General features: G+C 42.2%; 2 protein-coding genes across 3 annotated transcripts; both read left to right on the top strand.

The window, feature by feature from the left end:
• The first annotated feature begins 300 nt into the window (after positions 1-300).
• Positions 301-10,412, top strand: LOC105927697 (grainyhead-like transcription factor 3). The gene is made up of 15 exons (XM_021317475.2): positions 301-456; positions 1,861-2,035; positions 2,126-2,187; positions 3,178-3,427; positions 3,509-3,748; positions 4,267-4,378; positions 4,965-5,059; positions 5,529-5,687; positions 5,788-5,863; positions 5,953-6,074; positions 6,847-6,872; positions 6,994-7,079; positions 8,562-8,647; positions 8,797-8,861; positions 9,695-10,412. Exons 1-15 carry the CDS (start codon positions 440-442, stop codon positions 9,810-9,812), a joined length of 1,689 nt encoding a protein of 562 aa, XP_021173150.2. The 5' UTR covers positions 301-439; the 3' UTR covers positions 9,813-10,412.
• Positions 10,413-12,891: 2,479 nt separating this feature from the next.
• Positions 12,892-23,173, top strand: si:dkey-221l4.11 (claudin-23). 2 transcript variants are annotated; one of them, XM_021317482.2, is made up of 3 exons: positions 12,892-13,117; positions 18,686-18,738; positions 21,472-23,173. In XM_021317482.2, exon 3 carries the CDS (start codon positions 21,658-21,660, stop codon positions 22,411-22,413), a length of 756 nt encoding a protein of 251 aa, XP_021173157.2. In that variant the 5' UTR covers positions 12,892-13,117; positions 18,686-18,738; positions 21,472-21,657; the 3' UTR covers positions 22,414-23,173. The 2 variants fall into 2 exon arrangements, with proteins under 2 accessions (XP_021173157.2, XP_035988625.1); XM_036132732.1 differs by lacking the exon at positions 18,686-18,738.
• Positions 23,174-27,602: the final 4,429 nt, after the last annotated feature.

The raw sequence follows: 27,602 nt of genomic DNA, 5'->3' as shown, positions 1-27,602 counted from the left end.
AAAAATGATACTGACCAACTATTGACATGCTAAAGCTGGTCTCCCTCCTTTTGTTGCCTCCTCTCAGAGTCATTGACAAACTTTTCACACCTGAGATTCCCAATCTCACTCTGCTCTCCTGATACAGTTAATGAGATGCAAGTCCCTCCTGCCTGGGATTGTCATGCAAAATGACCTGCCTGCCGAACACTCATGTGCAAGCATGTAGGCCCCCCCTCCACCTGTCCTATCAGACACCTGTCGCAGAGCTCAGCCAATCAGATGAGAGAAGCAGACTGTGTTCTGGCATGAAATAAATCTGGGCCTTGTTCAGAGGGAATCACTTCAGCTGACTCATCTGCGTGTCTAATCTTCTCTGCTACACTGACACGGAGGGAAGAGCTCACATATACAACAAACACCTAAAGGAGCCTGTTCAAGCCTAATTGGTACAGGAGAGATGACCAAAGAGACTGAGTAAGTTGTTATTTTTATCCATTAGTTTGTCTGAAAATGTGAATTTTTAAAAAAGTATAGCTTTTTAAAAATTCACCGCACTGTAAAATGACTCGAGGATGATTCACATCTGGGAGATAAAATCCCAGCCCAGACCTTTTTTTTATTATTATTTTTGCAATGGGATCCCATGTGAAAAGCCCTGCTTTTTAACAGGGATTTCTACGGGGAAATTGATACGGACGGTTGTATTAAAATGGCTCAGGCTGACACACACTTCTGGATCAGAGGATGGAGCGGGTCTGTTTCAGCTTGTGTTGGAGCCAACCTTGGGGGCCGCGGAGCACAAAGGGATGGTGGGAAATGAGAATCTCCTCCGGAGGTGTCGGAGCGCAGTGACCGCGGACGGTGCATTGAGTTACATGATGATGAAACATTAGACACGAGCCCACCTTATCTCCTGAAATTCAAAATAATTCTGTGGTTGTGTTTTTTATATCTGTTCAACCGATAACGTGTTTTGAAGCTGCAGGTTGGGGAGGATTGGGGTCAGGTGCATCTCTGAGCAGGTGTAGGAGTTTGTTTTTTTTAGCACAAGAAGGGCAGACATTTCCTCATGCATTTTGGTGTCTAAACAAGTTAAAACGCACGGCTTACATGCTTGGAATTTAGCTTGGAGTCACAGTATTCCCCATTTAAAAAAATAAATAAAAATGTGTGAGAAATAATTGAGTTTCTCGCTGCGCCTGTGGTTCAGATGTGGCTGTGAGTAGCTGTGCTCTTGTGTGTCTGTCAGCACATTTTATTAACTGTTTATTCAGGCTAAACTGCGGCTGTTTGTTCATTAGTGGCTCCAGACTCACAGTTAAAGGGGAGGGTGGGCGGGGGGGGTGGGGGGGGGGCTTATCCTGGCAGGCTGTGTGTTTACAATCCAATGTCGCTGTGAGTCTTTTCAAACAAATCATATCCCCACAATCCCAGGCTGTAGTCATTTCACAACTGGAATGGAAAGGCAGAGCTCGCCCTCAGCGGCAGATGCTGGTTTCTGTTTGCGAAGGAAAAGCAGAAAATAAAATGTGCAGTATTCGGTGAGATTTGTGCAAATAAGAGGGTTTATTTTGGGTTTAAGCGTGCGGTTTCTATCCTGTTCATGCTTGAAACCACAAAATGCTACACCTCCGTACGTACGTACGTGCGTGCATGTTAATCTGCTGATCCCGAGGCCTCTTCTGCTCAGCGGTTTTGCAATCGAAACCCTCCATGCTACAGGGCAAGTATGTACAGTGCCCCAAGGCTCAGGAACCGCTGCACCTAGTCTCCAGCCCACTCCTGCTCTGTCAAACCCTCCTGCACCAAGACGAATATGTGTCATTTTAATCTGTTTTTCCTAATTAATTAATCCAAACTCTTCTGTTCCTGCTGCAGGACTCTGGGACTGGTCTTTCAGAGCGAGAACTTCAGCTATAACCATTGCGCAAACTACGTCATGGACTCCTGGCCCTACCTGGAAGCCCCGATGGCTGAGCCGAACCCCTCCAAAGTTAGACTCAACCCCGGGGAGACCATGACGGCCCTAACAATGCTTCAAGAGCAGTGCAGGGTAAATTGTCTCCCCTTTGCACGTCTAATGCACTGTTTGCTCGTTTGTTTTCACGCTTTTATTCAACTTTTAAATGGGATTCTTTTCCAGAACCAGAAGGACCAGAAAGTTTCTGCGTTCAACCGCAACAACATCTGCAAGCCGACCGAGAGGTGAGCTGACTAGTTTTACAAAATTCACAATTTCCCCTGAAATTCATTGTGAATGTTTTATATTGCTTATAAATCATTTAGATGAACATCAAGGTAGTGGAAAAAAAAACATCAGACACAGATGTGTTTCATGTCACGATCAGGAGCTTAATCCATTTCTTCTCAGTTCATATGACAGTCATAATTCATAAGGAAAGTGGCAGGGCTTTGGGAGGTCACCAACTCATGAGTGGGTAATCCTCAGTGTCCCTACCCCTTCCATTCTCCATCATCGTCTGCCTTTCTGTTGTTGTTCCTCCTTATTCCTCCTTGGCGGCTGAGAAAAGCGTTCTCCCCTCACACATTTTCATTCAGGAAACGCAAACACAGAGAGAGAAGGCCAGGACTGAGAAACAAACAGTTCCCTCTCAGACCCGAAGCCTGCCGTCCTGCAGCCAGCTTTCTGCTGTGGCCGTTTTCACTAAAGCACAATTAAAACACAACTAAAACACAACTAATGCTGCGCTCATCATCGACTTCACTCGCTTTCAGTGGTGGCTTTTGTTAAATGAGACGTGGCTCTCCTCTCAGGGCATCGTCCCAACAGAGGGGCGGCAAATATCCTGTCAGCTGCGCCCTATTTAGGTCCAGTTAAGTTGAACTGCACACCGCAAATTAAAGTAAAATAACACACGGACCGTGGGCGGCTAATAGCGCTAGTGTTCATTTGTGCTAAAATTAAGGGCTGTTTAAATGGATTCTATAGGAATCAGAAGTATGTTTGATCATCTGTAGTCCAACTCCTTCAATCCTGGTCTAACCTGGAGTAGATTATTCTGTGGTAAAAAGAGATTAGTGCAATAATAAGTTTATGAATCTCAAAGATACTGGTGAAAAAAAATATTATTATTATTATTTTTCTGGTATTAAGTGTGTGAATATATATGTTTAGGTACATCATTGTAGTCGCTGCATTCTTTGTTCAACTTTTGCTTTTTTGTGACGATGCAGGACTCTGACCAACGCCAACGACCCGGTCATGAAGATCCTCTCCGAGCTCGTTCCCACCTCCCATCCTCAGGAGATTTTGGGCCTGAAGCAGATCTCCTCCCTGCCGGTCTCCGCTCCCGGCTCCACGGACACCTACGCCCCCCTGCACACCGTCGTCGCAGACACGTACGACAAGCAGGAGCTCAGCAACATCTTCGACCTGATGCAGAAGTGGCCAGACACCAGCGCCTTCTCCGACCCCAGCGCCGAGGTAAGTTTAGGAAAGCCTGAGCAGAAAAGACGCCCTTTTCTGCTCCCTTTTATTAACAAATGTCGCCCGTGTGCAATTCAGAATCTTCCCTACAGCGATCCGTTTCCTGAGGCCCACTCCAGCCCCGTCTACTCAGCCTCGTACGCCAGCTCCTCTCCAGAGAGGCCCAGGAGCGACTTCCAGTTCACCCTCGGATCTCCGGCTGCGTCCCTGCACAAGTCCAGCGAGTTGCCGATGGTGTACCTGAACAAAAGCCAGTTCTACCCCATCACCCTGCACGGAGTCGACAGCAGCGCCTGCCTCACAGCCACCAAAGTCAAGGTGAGGCATGGCTTTAAAAAGTTGTGTTCGGTTTCACATAAAGACATCAGGAAATAGGATGATTTTATTTTTTTTCCTGAGGGGTTTTTGGTTTTTGTTTGTGGAGCTTTTTTTTTTTTGTTTGTTATTTCTGTGTCATCAAGCCGGCCGTTCCCAAATGTTTGTCCCTCCCTGGAAGCCAGCTCCTTAAGGTGACTAATGCCCTGCTGACAGCCTGCGGACAGGGCTTGTGCCGTACAATTTGTTTCTATGGCAGATAAATGGGGCTAGAGTGGAGGACGGCTCACCTTGGTTGTGTTAATAAAAAGACAGAACAAGGAGGGGAGAAGGTGTGGTGCTCTCGCTGCTCTTTCCTTTGTCACTCAAATCGGAGGAGAAAAGAAGGATTTCCCGTCGCGAATGAAGCATATTGTTCGTTTGAAAAAACAGAGATGGTCATTTTAGAAGATGTTGCTCACTGCCAGAGCGCTGAACCTGTGACTGACCTTTTCCCCCGTCTCGTGTTTTCTCCTCTCCAGACGGTGGTGATGGCTGTGTTTGAGAATGACAAAACCCCAGAAATGCAGCTCCGCTTCTGGAATCACTGGCACGCGCGCCAGCCAACTGTCAAGCAGAGGGTTCTTGACATCGGTATGTTTTTCACACGCCACAATGGCCCAGATCGATCAGTCTGTGCATGTTTGGCTTTCTGGATTATTCTCATCAAAAGAAAAATGACAGCGATAGAAAACAAAAAAACAAAAAAAACAAAAGGAAAAGTCATCGTTTGCTGTTGGTTGTAGTAGACAGAATATCAATCTGTCCATCATGTTGAATATTCCGGGTCAAAAAGTTGGCCTTTTCTTCATGTTAAAAAAAAAACAGCCATCTAAGAGAAATGCTAAAATGCAATGTGACCTATAGGAGGCGCTGTTTGCACTAAATGCTTCCTGGAATTTGTCAAATTGGGCTAGTTTTCCATTTTTTCTTTGCTGGCTGATCTATTTTTGACTCAAAATAAATATTTGAATGGCAACTCTATCAGTCTATTATACTTAAAAAAATAGCAAATCAGCCACTTTTCCTTTTTCCTTTGCTGTTTCAGCATCCAGTTATCAAAACATGCATGGATAATTTCAAAAATATTACATGATTAAATTAGAGACATCACTATTCTCTAACTGAAACACTTTCCGACAGTTTTAGTCTGATGATCGTGTGCTTTGCCTTCACACAGCCGACTACAAAGAGGTGTTCAGCGGCATCAGCAACGTAGAGGAGGTGGCCTTCAACGCTTTCTCCTTCGTGTGGAACCCCAGTGAGGAGGCGAAGGTAAATACGCACGGACATTTCTCCTGTGCCGGTGCAACAGATCAGTTCCCTGATGTCGTGAGATGCGTTTGGCGACGCGTCGAGCCCCAGAGCGAGGGAAACGCTGGCAGTAAAAAAAAAAAAAAAGAGGAGTGTCTGAGGAGGCAGAGCAGGAATGCAGAAAATGCATTTTCCATTTAATACGTTTGTCACCCACACATCCACGGCAGCCGCGCTGCTCTGCGTGGCCCTGAGGTGTTTAGGTGGGGCCACCAAACCTGCTGCAATTGGGGACAAGTGTTAAGAGCAGATAAGAAAACTAGATAAAAGGGAAGGAGTGCTGCAGGTGAACCCAACTGAAGGCCCCCTTAGGAGAAAAAAAGACAACTCTCGCTTTCCAATTTAGTTTGTCTTGCTTTTACATTCTCAATGATATTTAGATGTGTTAAAAATGAATAAAATTAAACAATTTTTAACCTTTTCCCCTCAGATTTACATTGGAATAAACTCCCTGAGCACAGACTTCTCCTCTCAGAAGGGAGTGAAAGGCCTGCCTCTGAACCTGCAGATCGACACCTACGACTTCAGCTCGGGAAACAACCAGCTCATACACCGAGCCGCCTGCCAGGTCAAGATCTTCTGCGATAAGGTGATCCGCTCGCACTCGTTCGCCGTTTTCCACAAGCGATGTAAAACCGGTATTTGTGGACCTGTGCCATTGTTGTAACCTCCTGTTTGTGTGTCTGCAGGGTGCGGAGAGGAAGATGCGCGACGAGGAGAAGAAGAGGTCCAAGAGGAGGGGAAAGAACACCAACGATGCACACAGTGAGTACATTTTAAAAAGAAAATTGTCATTTTTTACACTATTCCAGACGTATAATCTCACTCTGTTAAACTCCTTGCTTGGTTTGCAGCCAAATCTGTGGTTAGCAGCTCCATGGGCTCTGAGTGCACCTTCTTCAAAACCCTGGACGACCTCGTCACTCAGCCAGTCCTCTTCATCCCAAACACACACCTCACAGGCTTACAGCGCATGGTAAGCCCCTCGTTAATAACCTCTCTTGTCTGCATGCACAACCCTGCAGGTGATGGGACAGGCACGAGCAAAGCAGGAACAGACTGTGGGAAAGTATGCAAAGGGAGGGAGGGGTGTGGGGGGGATGCTTGGGAAACTGGGGGGCGGCAGGTGGTGGTAACACCGCCAGCGAAAGTGAAGTTAAACACAGGCTTCAGATGGGATGATAGGCTAATTGGAGGCGAAACCAGGCAAAAAGCACCGAGCATCTGCGGCTGAACACGTGGTGTTGGGGGGCCCATGGGGGCGCGCGCAGCAACATCTCCAGGTCGGTGCGCGGCACGCCGCCCTCATCCTTTTCAGACGTCCCTCACTCGACAGAGCTGCAACAACAGAGAGCTGTTCAGGCAGGCCGGCTTTCCCACAGGCTGATGTTTGCAGGGACACGGGTTGGACGGTTCATTGAGAAGCAAGTAAATGTCAGGCTATTGGGATACCAGATGCATGTTAAATGCAGCAGATTTGGATTTAGAATAATTAACGTGAATCAGAGGAACTGAACGGCTGATCGAATAGTGCGATTAGGGCCATGATGGTGCTATCTGCCCGTCCTCATCGGCGTCCGCGTCAGAGCGCCTCTGCTAGAGGTCATGGGAAATAAACGCTTCAAGCAATGATAACATTCCTGTTTTGTTTTGTTTTTTCTACAAGAAGGACATTAGGCAATGTGTTTATCAGCTGAGCTGTATCTAATCAGATCTCTGCTCTCCTCTCTTCTTCATTGTCTCACCAGGCCGCTCCTATGGAAGACATTGAAAGGTAAGCACAAGAAGAAAAAAAATACGTCGCCGTGATAAAACAGTAGCCCACGAGCGTCTGTCACTTCTACAGCGGTTGGCCGCTCTTGCCTGAAGTCAGTGTTGGTTTTTTGTGTTGGCAGGAGTTGTCTGAAGAGGTTGTATCCAGACAGAGAGCAGAGCAGCTCTCCTCCCACCAAACAGCCACGCAAAGAAGACCCGCAAAGAGGTAGACCTTTAAAAAGTCCTGAAGTAGGCATGTACTGAGGCTGTCAGTGCGACGACCCAAGGAAAAATAATGGTGTTTATGCAGAAATGTTAAATTGACCTAATCCCATTTTATCAAAAATAGCAAAATATGTTTATTTCTGCCATTGCTAGATCAATTAAACACAAATTTTATAAGGGTTTATTGTTGATTTGATCTTTATACATGGAATTACACAGATTTTGCTTTTATTATAACTCAAAGCATTTTAATTTTTTTTCAGTGGTAGTAAACTAGCGTGAGGCAATATCCATGAGACACTGGGTAACAAAAACACAGAAAACCAAATAATAACGGTCAAATAATCGATTACAGTAATGACGCGTGGAAATAAGGAGCTTATATATGTTGGAGATTTGGCTCTGGAAGGTGTCTCCTTCCTCCAAACAGAAGAATAAACAGGGGGATCTGTCGTGGAAACTATTGAGCAGGGAGCAGCAACGTGTCGGGGAGGGGCACTGCTGTGTTACAGCTTATTCTGTTCAATTTAGATTATCAATATAGCGCGGATTCACAAAAAATACAATGTGCTGACACCTTTAAAGACAAACTGATCCAAATCACATCCAGACACGTGATTCGATTAGACCAAGACAATCCAGCTTCACATCCAAACACATGTTTAATTACAAACCTATTTAGAGGTAAAGGTAGTCAGTTCATAATGCTAGTGTACAAAACGTGCTCCCTTTAAAGAAACCTGGCTGCAGAGAAAAGGAACAAACTCTCCAGTAAAATGATAAACCCTCTCAGGATGAGCGAGCAGAAGATGAATAGAGTTGATGGCAGCAGCAGCTACGTTAGTGACTCCATCTAAAAGAGAAATGTGGCTAAACAGAATCAGCGGTACTTTAATTAGCTGAAATCAGCTTCCACTTGATTTAAAACAAGAGCAGTATATCATTGATAAACATGTTGTAAGCATAGATAAGCAAGGTTGTATCCAGAATCAAATTATCTGATTGGTTATAGGTTGCTAACCTCAGTTTTAAAGCCTTAATAAGTTACCCTTCATGCTCTTTTTTACACCACAGCTGTCCGTGCTTTTCTTTGGTGAAAGCTAAGGAAAAGTGTAGTGTGCTTCTTTCAGCTGGCTGACTGTCAGTGTGCAGCAACAGGTGTGGGAGGGGCAGCATTCCATTTTCAATTAAATTAAATTCAGTTTTATTTATATAACACCAGTTCATGATACATGTCATCTCAAGGCACTTTCCAAAGTCAAATTCAATCAGATTATACAGATTGGTCAAAAGATTTCCTATATTTCCTGCTATAGGACTGAATCAGTGGGAAAATCCACTTTTTAACCGTTCTAAACTTTGGGAGACCTTGGTTCACGTGGCCGGCCCATGCCTACCGTACATTAAAGAGCAAATTAAAATTTTTTATTTTTTGTTTTACTCTTTCTTTGGTGCTGAACGTGTTTTTCTCTCGCTTTCTTAGTTCTGCTGTACGTGAGGACTGGTGCTGAGGAGGTGTTCGACGCGCTCATGCTGAACTCACCGACGCTGTCAGGCCTGCAAGAAGCTGTAAGTATCAAATGAAGATGCTAGTCAATCACCACGCAACACGCTCCGGGTTTTTTTTTATATCCTTTTCTGTAATTTTCACATGTGTATTGTCTTTCTCTGAGCGACAGATCGCGCTCACTTTCGTCTCTCTGCCTTTCTCTTCTCAGATTTCAGAAAAGTACGGCTTGCAAAGAGACACCATTGGGAGAATCTGCAAAAAATGCAAGCGAGGGTGAGTCTGTGACTTTAAAGCAGCTGACATGGATGTTATATACTCAGGGCACAGTTCACGGCTTTAATCTCGTCTTCCTAGAAGCGAGCTTATGTCGACAGACCGGGTAGGTAGGTTTGGTTTGGCCTTGCACCCTGGAATGTCTTAATTGCAGCTCTTCCACACAAAAAAAACCCTCGGTGCATAAAGAGATTTCACAGGTACTGCAGATGAGTCACCAGCAGTTGTTTAAGTTATTGATGTTTTCACAAGCGTATCTCATTGGAACATCAGGAAGTTGCATTTGAAGCGATCCTTCAAACGCCTCAGGGCTTCCAGCTATAAGCCAAATGCCGTCCTTCAGGTTAAGCCTACCCGAGTCTGGGCTGTTTTCTTCCCGGACTCACGGGCACACGCGAAGGCCTTCCCTTTGTGACCCGCTCAGAAGAGCTGGAACACCTTTGGGTGATTTTCCTGCTGCTCGCCGGCAGCCATCGGCGGGGGAAGCAGCCGAGCTAACAGGTTGGGTTACATTCTCCCTGCAGCTCCCTCCCTTCCTCCGCTGCTACCTTCAATCAGCACGGTCCCTTCAGGCGAGGAGCGCGTGAGCCGCAGGGCAGCTCAAGCATTAAAGCATTGAACACTTAAAGCTAGACAGAGGCCTAATTTATTACCCAGAACTAACACCGGGGGGAAAATGTTATACAATCCAGCTTGTGTTTCAGCCCCAAAAAAATAATATCACATTTAAACTACTGTATAAAGATTAGCACTTTTTTTTGTTAACTACAGGTGCAGCTCTCAGTAAATCCCTGAAGTAACACTTTTTTTTCCCGCTCTCCTTTATCCTGCAGAATATTGGTGAACATGGACGACAACATCATCGAACACTACAGCAACCAGTCAGCTTTCCTCATCGAGATGGCCGAGATGGCAGACGGTCACCTCCAAGTCACTCTGGTTGAAGTATGAGATTCCCCGGAGGATGGGGAGACGCGGCTGCCATGTGAAGTCACCTTTGAAGCACTGCCGTATCAGAGCTGTGGACTGCCAAAAGCCAAGAACTGGAACTAGACTAAATGGATCCTCCAGATTTTCAGACTTTGGATGAAAATGTTGAACCATTTCTTGAATTTAAAAAAAAAAAACAAAAAAAAAATCCCGGTCTGCCCAGTTCTTGCGGTTTGTTTATTTGAGTTTAATATTTTAATGTAAAACATTTATGACTTGCATGTACATAGATGTAAATAGATTTTAATATTACAGTGTTTTTATGAGCTTGACATGATTTGCTTTGAATTTCAATTTTCATTTTCAGAGCTCTCAACATTACTTGTGCTCAGGAATTTTCTTTTCTTTTTTTTTAAAAACAAACATTTTTTAAACAATGTACATTTAGCTGCTTTCAGTCTACCCATCATTTCTTCTGCCTGTCCAGGGGGAACATTTTCTCACTTTTTTTTTTTATTTGTGGTCAAGTTTATTCCTGTTAGTTTCCCAACTAAAAAAAAAATTGCTAAAACGTCAGATAGTAGTCGGAACCTAAAGTCAGACATTTCCACCGAAAAAAAAGAAAAACCACAAGTTTTTTAGTATTGGCCAATTGTTTTGTAGCCCAAAAGCTTTGGACATTTCCCGACTTTATTGTATGACCTCATGGAAAGAGTCAAACCCCCCCGAAAACCTTCAGGCTAAAGAGAAGACTTTCAAGTCATGTTTGGGTGTGTAAGGGGGGTAAAAATTTGTTATATTTCTCTAACGTAACACATCATTTCAAAGCATCCATGTATCTTTCCATTATTTCATTATAGCAACATGGCTAAGCAGTCATATTTGATACATATTTCCTCCTTTTTTAAAAGAAAATAAAGAAAATCTAAAAAAAAAATGTTATGTTTTGTCTGAGTTATTTTCCTTTAGAAGTGTCCGTTCACATCTTCCCACCAATATGCCAATTAAAGAGCAAACAAAGCCAAAGGTGCTTGTTTTATTTAATTGTCTTTGGAGGTTGAGTGCCTATTGGAAACACTGAAGCTACACATGAAAGCACGAAACCCATCTGCAAAAGAGTGGAGTCTACTAATTTTCAGCGAATTTGCATGATGATTTATGTTTTAGAATAGGGCCAAGTATTAAAGTGCATCTCTTCTTCAGTGCCTTGAAAAAGCAATACCCGCACTATTGGGATTTTATGTATTACAGTCTTAGACAAACAGAAAGTGATGCATAGCTTTGAAGTGGAAGGAAAATAATGCATCATTTTCCAATCATTTTTGCAACTAATCTGAAGTGTGGCATTTATTTCTACTTTGCCACCTGAGTTGACTTTATAGAACCACCTTTTGCTAGAATTAGCTAGTCCATTGTTGCTTTGCAAAATAACCAAAGTTCATTCAGACTGATTTGATAGTATAACCTATACCGCAAATCTTCAAGTCTTGCAACATATTCTCATCTGGTTTTAGGTCTATTTATTCTTTGGCCGGTCTATCTGAAGCCCCTCCACTGGAGCCCTGTCTGTGTGTTTAGTCATAAGTCTTCTGCAGCCTTCAGCAGGTCTTATTCTGGTGCATTTATCATTTATCCATCTTCCCATCATCTCTGACCAGCTTCTCCATTCCAGCTGAAAAGAAACATTTCACAGCACGACAATGCTACCGATGTCTCATCATTGAGGTTTAGCGCTGAAAGTATTCCTTCACAAAATTCTTTGCATGTTAGCTTAAAAAGTTGCATTTCATATATTTTTTGACAAACTGCAAATGTAACAATTGATCTTTCTTTTAGCAACAGCTTTTTTTGTCATTACCATTCTTAAAAGAAGCATCCTTTAAGATAAATCTTATCTCTGCAGCTTGTCTAGATTCACCACGGTCCTCTGTGATTTGTGCTCCTCTTGCCTTCGACCATTTGATGGGAGGACTGGAGTTGCGCCATACTGTTTCCGTTTTGGGATGGTGAGTCTGACTGTTCTCTCTCATAAGGTTCAAGTTTTGGGATATCGTTTTATGACCATTGATGACCATTTTCTGTAACTCTCTGATTAAATCTCTCCTCATTTTTGCTTTTGTCACCTGGTTTGGCAGTCTATCAGCTGGAAACGGGAACGGGATGAAGCAAATTGTGAAAAATTGCTGGCAAAATTATAGGATTGAGATCACCAAATTTAGAAGAAACTTAAAAAAAAAAGGCAGAACACATCATTCATTCTTCAAATCAACCACTTCATAGTGAATTCGAGCCGCTACCATCGGGGAGGAGACTCAGACGTCCTGAATCAAGAACAAACAGATAGGAAAAACTGTTTTTTTGTGATTTTATTTTATTTATTTTTTATTATTTACAAACTATTATTATTATTATTATTATTAGTCTTTTTACAGGGCCAGGCCATCATTCAGATACATTTGAAATGTTATCAGCTTTGATTTGTTGTCCAGCCTGTTTTAATTGATAATTGTACATGGATGTTTGCTGATTTTATAGCTGCTAAATTCATCATGTGATCGTCTCTGTGTGCACGGGTAACGTTTTCTTGTCCCACCAAGTGGACACAATAAAGTGATGCTTGATGATACCTGATACCTAACACTGGTTTGGACTTCCCTGATCTGTCTGCTGCAGCCCTCCCAAGTAAATCACAGTGCGTCTATATTTGAAATGAGATGAAGTCCCACACAGGTGGATTCAATGAGGACACTACCGGCTGTGGGTTTTATTTAGCTCCATCAGTGTAAAGAGAGACGATCACATGTGCGTGACACACTTTTCAGATCTTTATGAGGAGGTTAATGAGGGATGAATACCTTGACAAGCAACTGGTGATGAAATGCGCGCCTCTGTAAAAATCCTGAGGTGTTCAGAGGTTTTGGGAGCTTGAATCAGAGCCCGTTCACCTCTGCTCAGAGAAGCTAAAATGTAATGGTAAGAGTGTCTGTACCCTGCATGCAACACAGACATCCCTCCAGCTACCGAAAGAGAGAGGGGCACAGAGAGAAAGAGAGGGAGAGAGGGAGAGGCAGAAGAGCAGTCAGACAGGGAGGGAGAAGGGATAAAGGGGGACACACACACAAGGACAGAAGACATAACGGCTAAAGGAAACCAGGAAAGAGGCACAACTGAAACTGTGGAGGTAGACTGGAAAGAAGGGACGTCGGGGATAACCAGACGGTGGCTGCACCATCTGTTGCCAAAGAGAGAGGCATGTTAGCGATTCAGACCGGAGCAGCAGTGCAGCCTGCAGTCCGCAGTGAGATGCACAAAACCTCTCCTGAATGGTAAGTGAGTGACTCCCCTGGCTGCATTTGGATGATCATGTCTGTAAAGTACTCTAAGCATGGCTGTTTTCAGACAAAGCCGATGGCTGGTTCATGTGATTTTCATTTCATCACCAGTTTCTATGGAGATCTGTCCTATAGTTGTTTCCACGTTGAAGCGAACTGGAACCTTGGAATCCTGCAAAGTTGCAGCATTTTCCAGGCAGGTGCAGCAACAGACCGGGCAACTGGATTTCTGAGAAGCCTGAGAATGAAAAAGCTCAAACTTTGCTCTATCTGATGTTATCAGCGGAGCTCTATTTAGAGAAAAAACAAAAAGTATTTTGATGCAGGTGAATTAGAGCCTCGTGTCTGTCATCTTTTGTCTTTGCCACCATGTCGGCTCACTGAAGCTGTACCTGCAAAACAGGAAAGAGTAAGCATGACACACTGCTGCAGGTATGCATGCACGAGGCTATGCACACAACTGCAGTGAGGGCAACAAAAATAATGACATTAAAAAGCAATAAGGAAGCAATAAAACATTGTGATGAGAACCTCAGTGTGTGCATGCGGATACTTGATGGAAATTATTCTGAAGAACCCTGTGATAGTACAAACACTGTAGCGTTGCCATGCCACGCCACACTACAGTAAAGCATGCAACCAATCAGTTTTATAATAATAACAATAATAATGATTGACCGATCTATTTCCAATCTCTGTCACTAGATTTCTGTAGGAATCAGGCCGTTTTTTTTTGTATATCTGAGGATTAAGATTGATTTGGGATGAACGGCTAAAATAATTACGGCTAAATCAAAATTGAAAGGTAATAAGAAATTGAAACTGCCAATTAGCACAATCAACTCTTCGTTTAGCTTTTTAACCCATTAAGATCTACTTAATGATTTAATCAGATAAAAAGAAAAACATGGAGAAAGACCAAAGCAAAGATGCTGATGATAATTCTGCTCTACAAACCACCATCTGTCCATTTTCTGGTCCGCTTGTCCTTGCATATCCAGCAGTCATTGGGAGGGAGCCGCTGTAAAGCACAGACAGGTCGCCTGTCCAACACAGGCTGCAAACTAATAACATAAGGCGGAAAATTATAGTTTTAATGCATGAGAAAATGAATATCCAAAATACTAAACTAATAACAGTCTAAGATGTTTGAAAAGGTTTAATAGTCTCTAGTGAATCTAAAGAATTCATTGGAGACTATTATCTAAATCTAAAGAATCTAAAGAATTGAAGCTTAGAAATTCTGACTCCTAATCTCTAAAATAACCTGAAGGTTTAGAGGACTAAAAGATGTTTACAAGCAGCTTTGATTCGCCGTCTTCACGCTAACAGAATAAATAGGAATAAAGCTTAAACGAGTGCCTCGTTTTGGCCAGACGTCACCTTAGCCTCTCATTACGGTGGGGGAGAGGGGGGGGGGGGAGTGTTCACATCGTCAGCAGTGGTTCTGTCAGCCACAGGTCTGTACAAAAAACACATAGGATTAGCATTAAACATAATAAAAGTAAGCGTTCTTTATGAAAACTTATTAATAGTGATTTCTGTACGCTACTGGCACATTCAATGTCAATATTACGTCTACAACCACCTATTTTTAGGCATGTCTTATAAGTAATTTTGCTCGCTGGTAATTACAGAATTAGGTTAAGACTACTAGCCACTCTTCCACACAGTGGGGGTTTGTAGATGTTGCACACAAAAATGAAAATAAAAACATACGGGTGAGCCTTCGGTGTGCAGGTTGTTAATTCATGGCACAACAGCCTCCACAAAGCAAATCAATCTCAGGCCAGAAAAAAAATATTGCATTTTCATTCTGGAAAAAAAAGGATTTTCCTTGTATATCATTGAGCTGCAGATAAATGTTGTTGATCTAGTTTTAGACTCAATTTAATATAAAATATAGTAGATACGACGGCCCATTGTTACAGCCGTATCGCTCACGCTTTCCAACCAATATCAGCCCCTGAAGGCTTCACTGTGGCTCAGCTGTTTTCTTAAAAGATTTTAAGAATCTGAAATGAATGTTTTGTGAGACAGCGGCTCAGACTGCACATGTAACACACGGACACAAATCAAAGACACTCATGGGAAAACGAAGCATGAGCATTCATAACGAACCTCAAAAATACAAAAAACACATTATGAAAAAAGTAAAAAGTTAAGGCGTCAAACAGAAGAGAGCGACTCATCAGAAGGGGGAAAGATGCTTTGCAATTATAATAGATAACAAGGCATGTTTAGATAAATAAGATGTTCAAGTAAAATCTGCAGTTGATTTACAGAACAATGTAAACAGCTGTGCCATTTGCATGAATGCAATACTTCCAGCCTTTTCCAGGACTCGTGCTGCATAAACCGTGTCTAGAGCTAGTAGACGACATCCCAAAAAAACGAAAAAAAGTCCTTCCACTCCAGAAGGAGCACCTTTAAGGTCTTTAGCCTATATGAGATCACTTGAGTAGATTATAACTAGATATTTAGCTGTCAACTTCGATTGATAATTCTCTGGGTGAGAAATGGAAAGTCTGAAAGACAATTTTCCCAGTTCATTCTCTCTGGTGAAAAGCAATGCTTTGCTTAGAATTAAGGTCAAACTAAAGATCTTGTGAGGATTTCATGCTGGTAAACGATGAGAGGAGATAAAGATAAATTGTTTCACTCTGAGCTGGAACATTTCTCCTCTGCAAAAATGAAAAAGCAAACATAAAAAAAAACATGTTTTTATTATTTTCTTTATTATTCTCCGGGTCTTATGACAGCGCACTTGCTTGTGACTGTTGCCATTTTTGTCCCGGTCGACTAAAACAAACAGTTCTGTCAGACTTCTTAAGCCATCCCTCATCACATCTGCTGTTTCATTTTCAAGAGCAACGTTTTCCAGTGTGCCGTCTCTGATAAATAATAAACACGTGAATATCGGATGATTCCAGGCTCCATCTCCTCCAGTCGAGCTGGCGTGGGTATTTCCACTTCCTCAACATGCAGACGTGTGTGGTAATGGAAAATTTCAACACTGAACTCTTGATGCGGTCTCCTGATAAACACCACAGCCTGCGCCAGAAAAAAAAGTCACAATCCCTGCATATTAAAGAAAGAAATATTTAATGGGAAAACAATTGAATAATCTTTGCACTGTTGTGCCGACAAATATGAAAAGTGCGATACTGCTGAACATTGTCAGAACTTCACAGCGCACCTACATTCTTATTCGATCAGCTCTTCAGGTCAGTTTAAGATGTAGGTTATAAAATCATATTTCTAATTTACAGTACTTACCACGTCTTGTCTCCTTGTAACCACAAACTCCACACTTCTACCCAAACCCAAACATGTAGAATAGGCCATTTGTCCCCACTGTTTTTGGCAAATAGCTCCAGATCAGTGAGATTTGTTTGGGAGCATCTGGAAACATCTTTTTTTCTTCATTCTCGCTACCTATTGTAATTTGTGTTTAGGTCTGGACTTTGACTAGGCCATTGTAACACATGAATACCGCTTTGGTCTAAAACCATTCCCTTGTAGCTCTGGCTATAATTAAAGACGTTGTCCTGCTGGGAGGTGAGGCTCCAACCATCTTCTCCCTCGACTCTAAACAGTTTCCCTGTCCCTGCTGAAGAAAGGCATCCCCCTCAACACGATCCTGTCACCACCACCACGTTTCATTTTATTTTGGTCTCATCTGACCAAAATAAAATGAAACGTGATCTGATCTGGACTCTCTATATTTGTGGCGTTCACATCTAATAGTTGTCAGTAAATCCTCTCACCTGATCCACAGATCGGTGTAGCTCCACCAGAGCATCTATGCTGCTTCTTTGATTAATGCTGGGTTTGCAGTTGGTCCATACCGTTTCCGTTTTCAGACGTATTGAACAGAACAAAAAAGGTTCAAAGCTTGAGTTATTTTTTTTATACCACAATCCTGCCTAAAGTCTCTCCCCTACTTTGGATTTTGTTGGTTAATTAGGAGACTTCTGAGTGCACTTAGTGTTGGCCAATCACAATAAATCTGAGGTTTGTGGTGATGATATGAAAACATCTGAGGATTGTTGCAAAGACCCTGTAAGCCAGGGGTGTCAAACTCATTTTGGTTGAGGGGCCGCATACAGCTTAATCTGATCTCAAGAGGGCCACACGAGTAAACTCATTGCAAGATTAAGCAGAACTAATAAAAGTGGACTTGTTATTGATTTTTATAGTAAATGAATAAATGAACTTTTACACAATATATTATGAATAACCTCAGCGTTTTTAAGAAAAGTATGTGCAATTTCAACAATACTTTTACTCAGTTAAACATTTACTTGTGCATTATGCATAAGAACTGTTCACAGTGATTATACAATGTTGAAAAACATTTATTCACATTTTTTGGAACTTAAAAACACTGTCCTGCATGACAAAATACATCAAACAGATAAAAATTAAGAAATGATTTGAATTTTTCCACACCTGAATCTTAATCTGCTAATTAAACCACAGCGCCCCTCGTGGACAATATAGGAACTGCATATTTTCAATTAAACGAAGTACATGTTTTTTTCAATAATTGTTTTATCATTCTCTTCCTTTTATCTGGTCCACTTGTGAAAGTCAAATCTGATGAGCTCTTTGTGGCATCTTATTGCCACATTGCCAGACAGGACACTGGGAAAAAAAAAATAAAAAATTATAATGATAATGCATTTAGCCACAGGGCCGGACTAAATTGTTCGGCGGGCCGGATCCGGCCCGCGGGCCGTATGTTTGACACCCCTGCTGTAAGCAGATGTTTGGGCAGCTGACGTTGTGGCTCATAATTCGTTACTGCTATTGTTACGCTGACGTGTTTTCGAACAGGACTGCGCGGCCTGCGTAACCACAATATGATGAATCTTAAACTGCATGTCAGCGATTAAACAGTGGTGAAAGGGTTTATATTATGCTCCGAGCGACGTATTTTCCTGTCTGCGACGCTCACTTTACTGTGAAATAATTTTTCAAATCCACTGGGCAAAGTTGACTCGAGGCGTCACAACAAACTAATTGTGAGCCAATGTGCTCCTTCCCGTTGTCTTAACATCTCTGATGACGGCATTTGCTTGACGTAAAAAAAGAAATAACCACGTCGGCTGTGTCTGCAGCGCCAGGTTGTCCTGTCTGGAGGTGAACTCCAGCTGAGGCCTGACTTGATTGCCAAACCAACAGATGTCCTGCGAGGTCACGCCTGGCTTCCAGTCCTCAGACTTTTGGAGAACAGCTCACTCCGGTGCACGCGCGCAGAAACAGGAGCAGGTCGCTGCGTTTGCACGCACAGCCGCGCAGGCAGAGAGGGATGCAGCAAGGTCGTCTCATTAATACAGCTCCGCGTACACAGCCGTCACACTGAGGCTGGCCAGGTTATTGTTTCCTAGCAACAGATTCAGGCATCGACCTTTTTTTCCCTCTTCTGTCCAAATCAGGAGCGGTGAAGCCAGCCGTCGTTTTGCCTGTTTTTGCTCCTCTTCGGACCTCTGCTGTGTCTCCAGTTCTGGTTTTCTGGCTTTCTTTATCTAACCCAACGTTTTGTCTCCTGCCCAGACACTTAGGATGAAGAGTCTGCAGCTAAATGAGGGCAGAGTTTCCATGAAGAGGTTTGAGACCAGCTTTTTCTTTTTCTAAACGTTGTGCTGTTCATGTTTGAATTTATTACGAACTGGTTTATTAAAAACACACATTACAAACATTTACATCAACTCTACGAAAACATTTTTTTCTCACCTTTCTAACATTAAATCAAACTGAACTTTTCCTGCTTTACTTTTATTTCTATTTCTATTAAACAGATGATATACAGATGATAAGTTTACATAGACAGAGATCACAGCGCCTTTAAGTGATAGTGGAAAGTCCAGATGACGATGTCTTGGGCGTGTTAAGTCTGTGGTAGGTGATCCCACAGCACTTAAGTTAATGGGAGGTGGATTTATTTTAAACGCACTACTTCCTTGTGTGTTGCATGCGGAGGGAAACAAAACAAGTCGGCAAAGATATCAGGGAGGACACTTTGACCTTCACAATTCAGATTCACCCTGGAGGGCAATTTCCAGATGCCTGAAGGTGAAGCAGCAACACTGGAAGTGCCGGGAAACAGCTTCAGGGTCATCGCCGTGATGAATTCTCGATGCCAAAACACGTGTACATGTATATAATGATTTATACCTGGCTTTCACAGTGCCGCAGTGGATAGCACTGTTGCCTTGCAGCAAGAAGATCCTGGGTTCAACTCTTTCTGCATGGAGTTTGCAGGTTCTCCCTGTGCATGCGTGGGTTCTCTCTGGGTACTACGGCTTCCTCCCACAGTCCAAAAACATGACTGTTAGGTTAATTGGCCTCTCTAGATTCTCCTTATGTGTGAGAATGGTTGTTTGTCTCTGTGTTGCCCTGCGATAGACTGGCTACTTGTCCAGGGTGAACCCCACCTCTCACCCATTGACATGGAGATAGGCACCAGCATAAGCGTGTTGGGAAATGGATGGATGTGTTTATACGTAAAGACATCCATCTTTACGTATGGCTCACTTCACTTTGTGAAGAGCCGTCCCGAAACCTGATCAAATCAAAGGCGAAGTGAGTTTGGCCACAGGGAACATGGTTACATTTGGAGGAAAAAGGGGAAATCATGCATTACATCATTACAACCATAAAGTACGGGAGTGGCAGCATCATGGTATGGGAGGGTTTTACTGCATTATGGACCGGTGCACTGCTCATGCTAGATTGAATGATGAAAGAACTTTGTGAAGAACTACCAAAACACCTCCAACCAGGAAGTTAAAGCTTTGCAGTGTGTCAAACAGCCCTTAGCAAAGGCGAGACCTGTTGCAAAGTAGCTTAAGCTCTGAATTTAATCTCTATATTAGGAAAAACCCTAATAGTCTTTACTCATCTTTATTCTTATTTGTAGAAAATAAATTTAAAATAACTGAAAATATGTTAAAATGACTGCCTAAATGAATTTAACTTCTCTCACATCTATATTAATGCACTTTTCTTTTTAAAAAAAGCCCCTGTTGGCCTACAGATGTTTAAAAAAAACCTCTGATGATGAGGGATCCACTGCTACTGCTTTGCCAGAGCTGGTAAATTACCGATTTGCAGTGCTGCTGCAAACAGCGAAACATTTTAAGGATATGCCTACAAGCGTACAAGCGTACAAGAGTTACTGTCTTACTGCGATAATATTTGACTCAGCCCATTTGGGCTGGGCGCCGTCTGAGACACGCCACTCCCTAAGATTCCTTTGTTGTTATTGCATTAAAGCAGGTAATTATGCAATGATCGCACTGCAGCTCTTTTTCAAGATTGAATGATCCTCATAGATAATTAAGACTCATTCAAATGCACCAACAACTGATCATTAGACTCTGCCTTGTTCAGTCAGCGCTACAGCCTGAAAGGTGGAATATTTACCTCCTCTGCTTCACCGAATTCATTTGAGCCCTCTGTAAAGTAATGTCAGATTTTTTTTTGGCATTAACGCGACAGTTTTTAAGGTGTGTTTCGGTTACTTTTTTAGGTAGCATGGTGACAGTGGCATGTTTACAATTCTGAGAATACACTGGTTTACGATTGATCAAAGGACAAGAGCTCAAATTTCAATAAAGTGTTGCCAAAACATTTGCACGTCACGGATTTACGATGATATCCGTGATATGCAAATGTCAAATGTCTGTCTGCAGTAAGTTTGTTGCTGCTGAGTTTATTATAGTAATTAATGTATGTTCAGGCTGCCTTTATTCTCATACAACAGCTGTTTTAGTTCAGGCTGGTGCGCTGGCTCAGTTTTCCTGTTAGTTAGTAACAGCTTCCTCCGCCTCGATTTTCTCTTCTCCTGCTTTCTTTCATTCATTCCTTTTTCCTTTGGTAGCCTGAGTCTTTCTCTTTCTCGGTGAACGGCATGATTTATTTTCCTGCCTCCTGTGGCTGTCAGATCGAATCTCGCTGTTTGTGACTCGGTTGAATCGACCGGGTTCAGGTGTGCATCAAACCGATCTGCGCTGGTTTTATGAGGGCGACAGAGGCTTCTGAAAACAACCCTAATTTTTTTTTTTGCAATGCAAAATTCAGTCAACCATCAGATAATCATCAAGACATTGATTAATTCATTAGAGATGTTAAGAATGCAACATGGCTGTCTTTTCGTTCCAGGGTCGGAGGGATGAAACAACACATTCCTAACTGACCCCCAAAAAAACAGGAAACAGTTTGGTTTGATTTTATGTCAGAAAATTACAAAACACTGTGGTATTTTTTATGCAGTGTATGTAAACGTTTGGTTTAAACTGTAGATTTATCATCATGACTGGACTGTTTTTCTCTTCCAGCGTGGATCCGCATATTTCTGCTGGAGTCGTGCCGAGCAAGCTGCTTCCCTCCGAGTTGACGGCCAGATCATCTGCTTTCTGGGTTTTGGGGGAAACTCTCCATGCACGTTCAGTGTTGCTTTAATCTCTACTTCTTCGTTAGTTACGCGTCTCGAGACTTTTCAGAGAAAATCCGTTTTAGCACAAATGATGCAAACTCCAGCCTCCATGGTGATGGGGATCGTTTTTTCACCTTTGGGGCTTGTCCTGGTCTTCACCGCGGCCATCACGCCTCAGTGGCGGGAGGGTCAGGCTCGTCTGAACATCGGAGGGACGGGATCTCTTCTCCGATCCGGAGCGAAGGGCCAAGGGCTGGGCGTCAGGTCCGGGACGGTGGAGGCCCTGCTCCTGCTGCGCTCTGACGGCCTGTGGGAGAGCTGCCTGCAGGTGGAGCAGCCGGAGCTGAAGCAGTGCTGGCCCGTGGCTGGTCCGTATCAAAGAGACGCTCGGGTTCGGCTGGTGCAAGGCCTGGTGCTCACGTCCCTCTTCCTGTGCGGCATCGGCATTGTTCTGGCTTGCATCGGGGTCCGGTGCTGGACAGACCTACCTCTGAGGAGGGTGGCCGCTTCAGGTGGACTCCTCGTGGTGACCGCCGGCCTTCTGAGCCTGACCGGACTCGGGGTGTACACCCACAACCTCAGACGACTCGGGGTGGATCCCAGTCAAGGACTCAACAACCCCAAGTTCCCCCAGCTGAGCCTGAACGCAGCTGGGTCGCTCTACTTTGGGTGGCTGGGTTCTTGTTTGCAGGTCCTGGGAGGCACGGCGCTGCTGTTCAGCTTCAAGCGGCCAAGATGCCCGACCTGCCCGTCCCGCCAGGAGCAAACGGTCTGCCCCGCGTGCCACTCGTGTCCCGAAATCACAAGCAAGACAGACATGGACGTCTATGAAGTCAGCTGTTAGAGCGTGATCTAACGAGATGACACACGTCAGCACACAGATCTGCCTGTGGAGGACATAAAAATTACAATCAAAAATGAAATCTGTAAAGTATAGTAAGTAAAAGGTTATTTCCGTAGCACGTTTTCACAGACATGTATCACAAAGTGCTTTACAAGAAGGGTAAACCCACGAAAACACACACAAAAGACACTCAAAAACACAACATAACCATAAATGCATATCATAAAAGCCCAAATCTGACTAATGGCTTCTGGGAAGAAGAATTTTCTTGCAACAGCTCGAAAAGATCGGTCACCTAAATCTGGTTAATATTGGAGACCAGAGAAACTCCTATCGGTACAATGTTGGCTGTAGTTATAGTGAAAAATGTGCTTTGATAAATATAGATTTGTGAAGCTTTTTGTAAAATAGCTTGAGTCAGAACAAGACTGTGACCATGTGAGGTATTTATAAGAACAGTTAGCGCTTTTTAGATGACGCTTTGCGACACTAACTGAGAACGGACTCAGACGCTGGATTTTCTGCGTACTTTCTGGTGTTGTTCATTAGGACCAAATTGGACACAAATTCACTGATGTACTGTGTGACTCTTTAAATGTTATTTGAAATGTCAGTTTAATGAGGGTGCCATGTGTGCCAGTGTCACCGTGAGGTGATCAGCGAGAATATTAAAGTTGTGTACCAAGATTGTTTTAGTCGTGTTCCTCTCCGTTTGTAAACCGTGTGTTGAATAAAACATTTGAATTACACCAAAAGCAAATACTGTTTGATGTTTCTGGGGTATTCGGGATATCTATGTGCAAAAAATACCTTTTATCTAACATCATAGGTAATTAAATTTGTGATTTATTGAGCTGTTAGACATAATCAGTTAAATAAACAGGAATAAAACACTTGAAATGTAACATGACTCCATTTTCAATAGTAGTAAGATGAACCTGCATAATTTATTATATACTCAAACAAATGTATGTAGATATGCTGGGATTGATCTTGAGTTGCCCTACTTTGCTACCGACGTCCATCCAGAGTCTGTTTAGGACCTTTGAAGGAATGTAGTTTCTCAGCCGAGGCGAAGCGCCGATGCTGCTGTGCAGACGACGTCCGGAGGGATTTATCAGGTTTGAGGATTCCAGATGTGACTGCACAGCATATGAATGTTGATACCAAGGTGATTAAACAGTTTATCTGACAATCAGCGATGGACAAACAGCAAAACACGTCTCAAAACATGCAGATTCATAATACTTTTCTAATGAAGTGCTGAGGCTTTTGTTGCAGACCCATAATGTCACTCTGAGAGACCCAGAAGAATTCAAACTTTAATATCATGCATTTATTCAGTGGGGTAAAGATTTCAGGCTAAAACAAATAGTTTCTTTCAATAGTAAACTGGGGGCAAACCTATCTGCACCCCTGATGTCAATACTTACTAGTAGGAGTCTTCTGCTATGACTTTCCTCTTGAAACAATTTCTTTTTTTATGATTCAGACGTGGATTCTCTGCTGCTTTCTTCTTTTCAGTCCAAACCACAGTTTTTTTTTGTTTGTCTGAGTTTTGTCTCAGATTTCTGGTAGAGGCCACCATCAGGACTAATTAAAATGTACTTATATTTCAGAGTCTATTATGTGCTGCACTTTAAAGCTGTCCACCAGGCAGACCTGGACTGTGTGGTGCTGAAAAGCTCACCGAAGCCCACAGTTCTAGTTAAAGATTTGTGTTTGTAGGACTGAAAAGGCCTTTTCCTGGACCACCTCCTCTTAAAAAACTGTCATGTAGGTAGCATCTGATGGCCGACTGATAGATTTATGGTTTTTATTTTATTTTGGGTAGAAGCCCAAAGGTTAACATTTAAAATGATGCTTAAAAGCTTTTTTCTAATGTCTTTTATCACAGAACACAACAAAACAAAGAGCGTGGAGACTTTTTGAACCCAGCAGCGATCTTTGAGGTTGAACCCAAACATATTCATGCAGATTTAGGTATAACGTAATCTTTTAATTTTGACATGTTTCTTCTCACCGGACGTAACCTTGGACTCGCCCAGGGGTCCAAGCTAAGTAAAACTCAACTACAGTAATGTTTCCTTTTAAAAATAAGAAAACTTTATATTTAAGTATGTACTAGCATGTACAAATTTGTTTCTAAGAACCACCATTTTATTTCTGTTTTTAGATTTTAACAAATCTTTTGCAAAAAAGAACATGGATGCATTTTCTGATGCTGATATTTGTGGAAAAAATTATAAACCACATGGTTTCCAAACTAATGGGAAAAAACTAAAAAGACCTACATTTGTTGTAATATCTATATTTAAAAACATATATTTTTATATCTATATAGTTTTTAGTCACAGTTATTAAGAGCCATGGTGAAGGTCTAAAGAGCCATTTAAAGCTCTGGAGTCCAGGAACTGAGAGAATCTGTGGATGGAGGCAAATAAATCCACTAGAAGATAAGGAGACCTTTACACTTTAAAGGCTTGGTGCTCATCACAAAAGGTAAATCATTAAACCACCAACAGATACGTACATGCAAAGAGTTACTCTGCAATTATAAGAAGGTTTAATCACTGTACTGCTGATAAATAACCTTGCCTGCTAGCTGAATTCTCACAATTACACAAAAATCCAACTTGTCCCCCTCCTGTCTCAATCGTTTGGGGCCGAACCAAAAACAGTTCTGGCCAATCACGTTGCAGTATCATGGTTTGAGGCGGGACATACCAGGTGTGACGACAGCAAGAGGTGCAGAACCAACACAAACACTGCAGCGCAGGAAGACGCACGCGTAGCTGCTGCTATCACGTCTGTTTGGTAAGAATCCACATTTTCATCTTTGAAAGAAGAACAGCAAGAAGTGTTTTGCTCATGTTAGGGTTTCTCATGGTGCCTGCAGCGTACATTTTCATCTGGTACCGTGATTGGATAAAACCAACCTTTGGTAGGCGGGCACTTGGTGTCGCTTCAACCAATCAGCTCTGAAAGTTCGGTCAAATGTCCCTTCTTTCATCAAACGCATTTGAAGGAAGCAGAACCAGATTGATAAAGAGCAGGACGTAGACTGCTACACATTATCAATCTGGCTGGCCTGGTTAGCTAATAAAAATCATTCATAAATCCAAAACAAAAACAGATAATCATTTTCAAACTGTATTTTTTGCCATTATCTATCACCTTGTGAAAGATGAGTGTCTAATTTTTTTATCACACCTTCTTGATTGAATGAAAATAATTTAAAATCGACATCTGAATAATTTTGGGCTTAACTAATTTGTGTCACATCCTATTTAGACCCCAGGAAACGAAAGTTAAAATTAAAAGCGTGACTGGACGCTCCGCTTTAAGCTAATTTTATAGGGATTGTTGGGCAAGGCAATAAGCGTCACACTGTTGATGAGATAAAAATGTTCTTTTTCTAACATGAGACTTTCTCCTAGACTTAAATTAAAGGCTGGATTTCTCTGACATTTTCAGTGTAAAATGATGCTGCTGCAAGCACACGTCTTCACAGAAGTGACAATATACACAGTACACTGTAGGTGTGAGTATTGCAAAAAATAAAACAGGTGTGAAAAACACTATGTGCAAAATTATGAACATTCTTTTAACGAGGGCTGTAGAAATGAAGCAAATGGATAAGAGTCAATATTCAGTCAATGTTTTAGATTTGAAGCCAATATAGAATATGCATCTTATTGATATGACAGTAATTAGTGTTCTGGTCTAGCCTGGCCATCCAGACTAACTTAAACGGGCCGTAAATCAGTCTGGCTGGCCAGGCTGGTTCTGCTCATGATAGAGTGAGAAGGAAATTACAAATATTGAATTTTTGTTGAGTGAGCGGACTTTCAGACGACAGATCTAGGAGCGCTCATCAAAAGTAATGAAAGCTGAATAAACAACCATGTAGAAAAACTTATTTTACAAGTGATTTTCAGTTATACTGTTCTGAGCATCTTCATTAAATGGAATATAAGCATAATTTTTCTTTCAATAATTCAAATTTACCTTTAAATACAACATAGATACGTCCCACAATAACTGATAAAATGTCCATTTTCAGGAGGTTGTTCACAAAATGCTGACTCAAGCGAACAAATGTAAAGCTAAGTGAAAGGAAGCAGAGTTGCACAGATGAAAGGGATAACTACAAGCTGGAGAATATTTTCAAGAGTCTGAGAGAGACTGAGGACATTTACAGCTCTAAAGTTGCTTGGTTAAGCGACTCCTAAACAAAGCGTCTCACCTGGGCTGGGAATAAATACGACTAGACTGCTGCTTAGTAAATGTTGCATTTCATTTGGAGATCTGTCCTAATCTTTGGAGGAAGACGAGACAGACAGAGACTCCAAATGGGATTCAGCGTGAACTCTCCAGAGTTCGTGATGATCGTCCGCCCAGATTTATCAAGTCCAAAGTCCTTTTTTTATTGATCCTTTGTATTATTCCAATTTGATCAGATACTGAATTATGGTTTCTCTCTAGCTAAAAACCATAATAATCCAATGAACAGAAATTAACCCCTGAAATCACTCTGAATTTAATTTATGTAGATGATAGCTATCTATATATGTATATATATATTTGTTTACATTTAAATTACTAAATTAAAAAAATCTTTTGGTTGGCTTTTGTATGTATCGAGATGCACTTGTGTATATCAGATCTAAATTCACCAGCATGGTGAAGCCTTTGCTGCCCCATACAGAGCAGGTGCAGACACCTTCGGTTCCAGCAAATGAAGGATTCATAAGCAAGCGCACAGAAAAGGTGAAATAAAGCAGAGAGAAAGGAGCTAAAAAGCTTTGACCACCAGCAGCAAACCAGCTGGAAAGGTTCAATAAAACACTTTTCAGCTATACCTTTATTAAGGTGCAGAGAATAGAGCAATAGAAACTGTAATTATGGGTAAATATACAACATATTACAAAGGGATGACCTAAAAAAGAAACTCTTACTGAATTTTAAAAGCAGTCCAAGGTAAAATCTAAATCAGTAGCTCAGGATTTCATAAATATGTGTTGAACACTTGGCATTTATTTTTTTTTTTACAAAAGAAGAGGATAACATCTCTAAGGGACGCAGCTTTTGATTAAGAGGCATTATGAAGTGATCTTTGCAGGTAAATGTCCTCAGAGGACACGTTAAGATGCGCCTCTGTCACGCAGCTCCGAGGCAAACTCCGT

This window comes from Fundulus heteroclitus, unplaced genomic scaffold, assembly GCF_011125445.2.
Source record: "Fundulus heteroclitus isolate FHET01 unplaced genomic scaffold, MU-UCD_Fhet_4.1 scaffold_530, whole genome shotgun sequence".
Classification (NCBI taxonomy): domain Eukaryota; kingdom Metazoa; phylum Chordata; class Actinopteri; order Cyprinodontiformes; family Fundulidae; genus Fundulus; species Fundulus heteroclitus.
The sequence above is the reverse complement of the archived record's forward strand: the minus strand, read 5'-3'. Positions and strand labels throughout refer to the sequence as shown.

Coding starts and splice junctions, on each gene's coding strand:
- LOC105927697 (XM_021317475.2), top strand. Junction 2,188..3,177: donor ATCTGCAAGCCGACCGAGAG/GTGAGCTGACTA, acceptor GTGACGATGCAG/GACTCTGACCAACGCCAACG. Junction 6,075..6,846: donor TCACAGGCTTACAGCGCATG/GTAAGCCCCTCG, acceptor TTGTCTCACCAG/GCCGCTCCTATGGAAGACAT.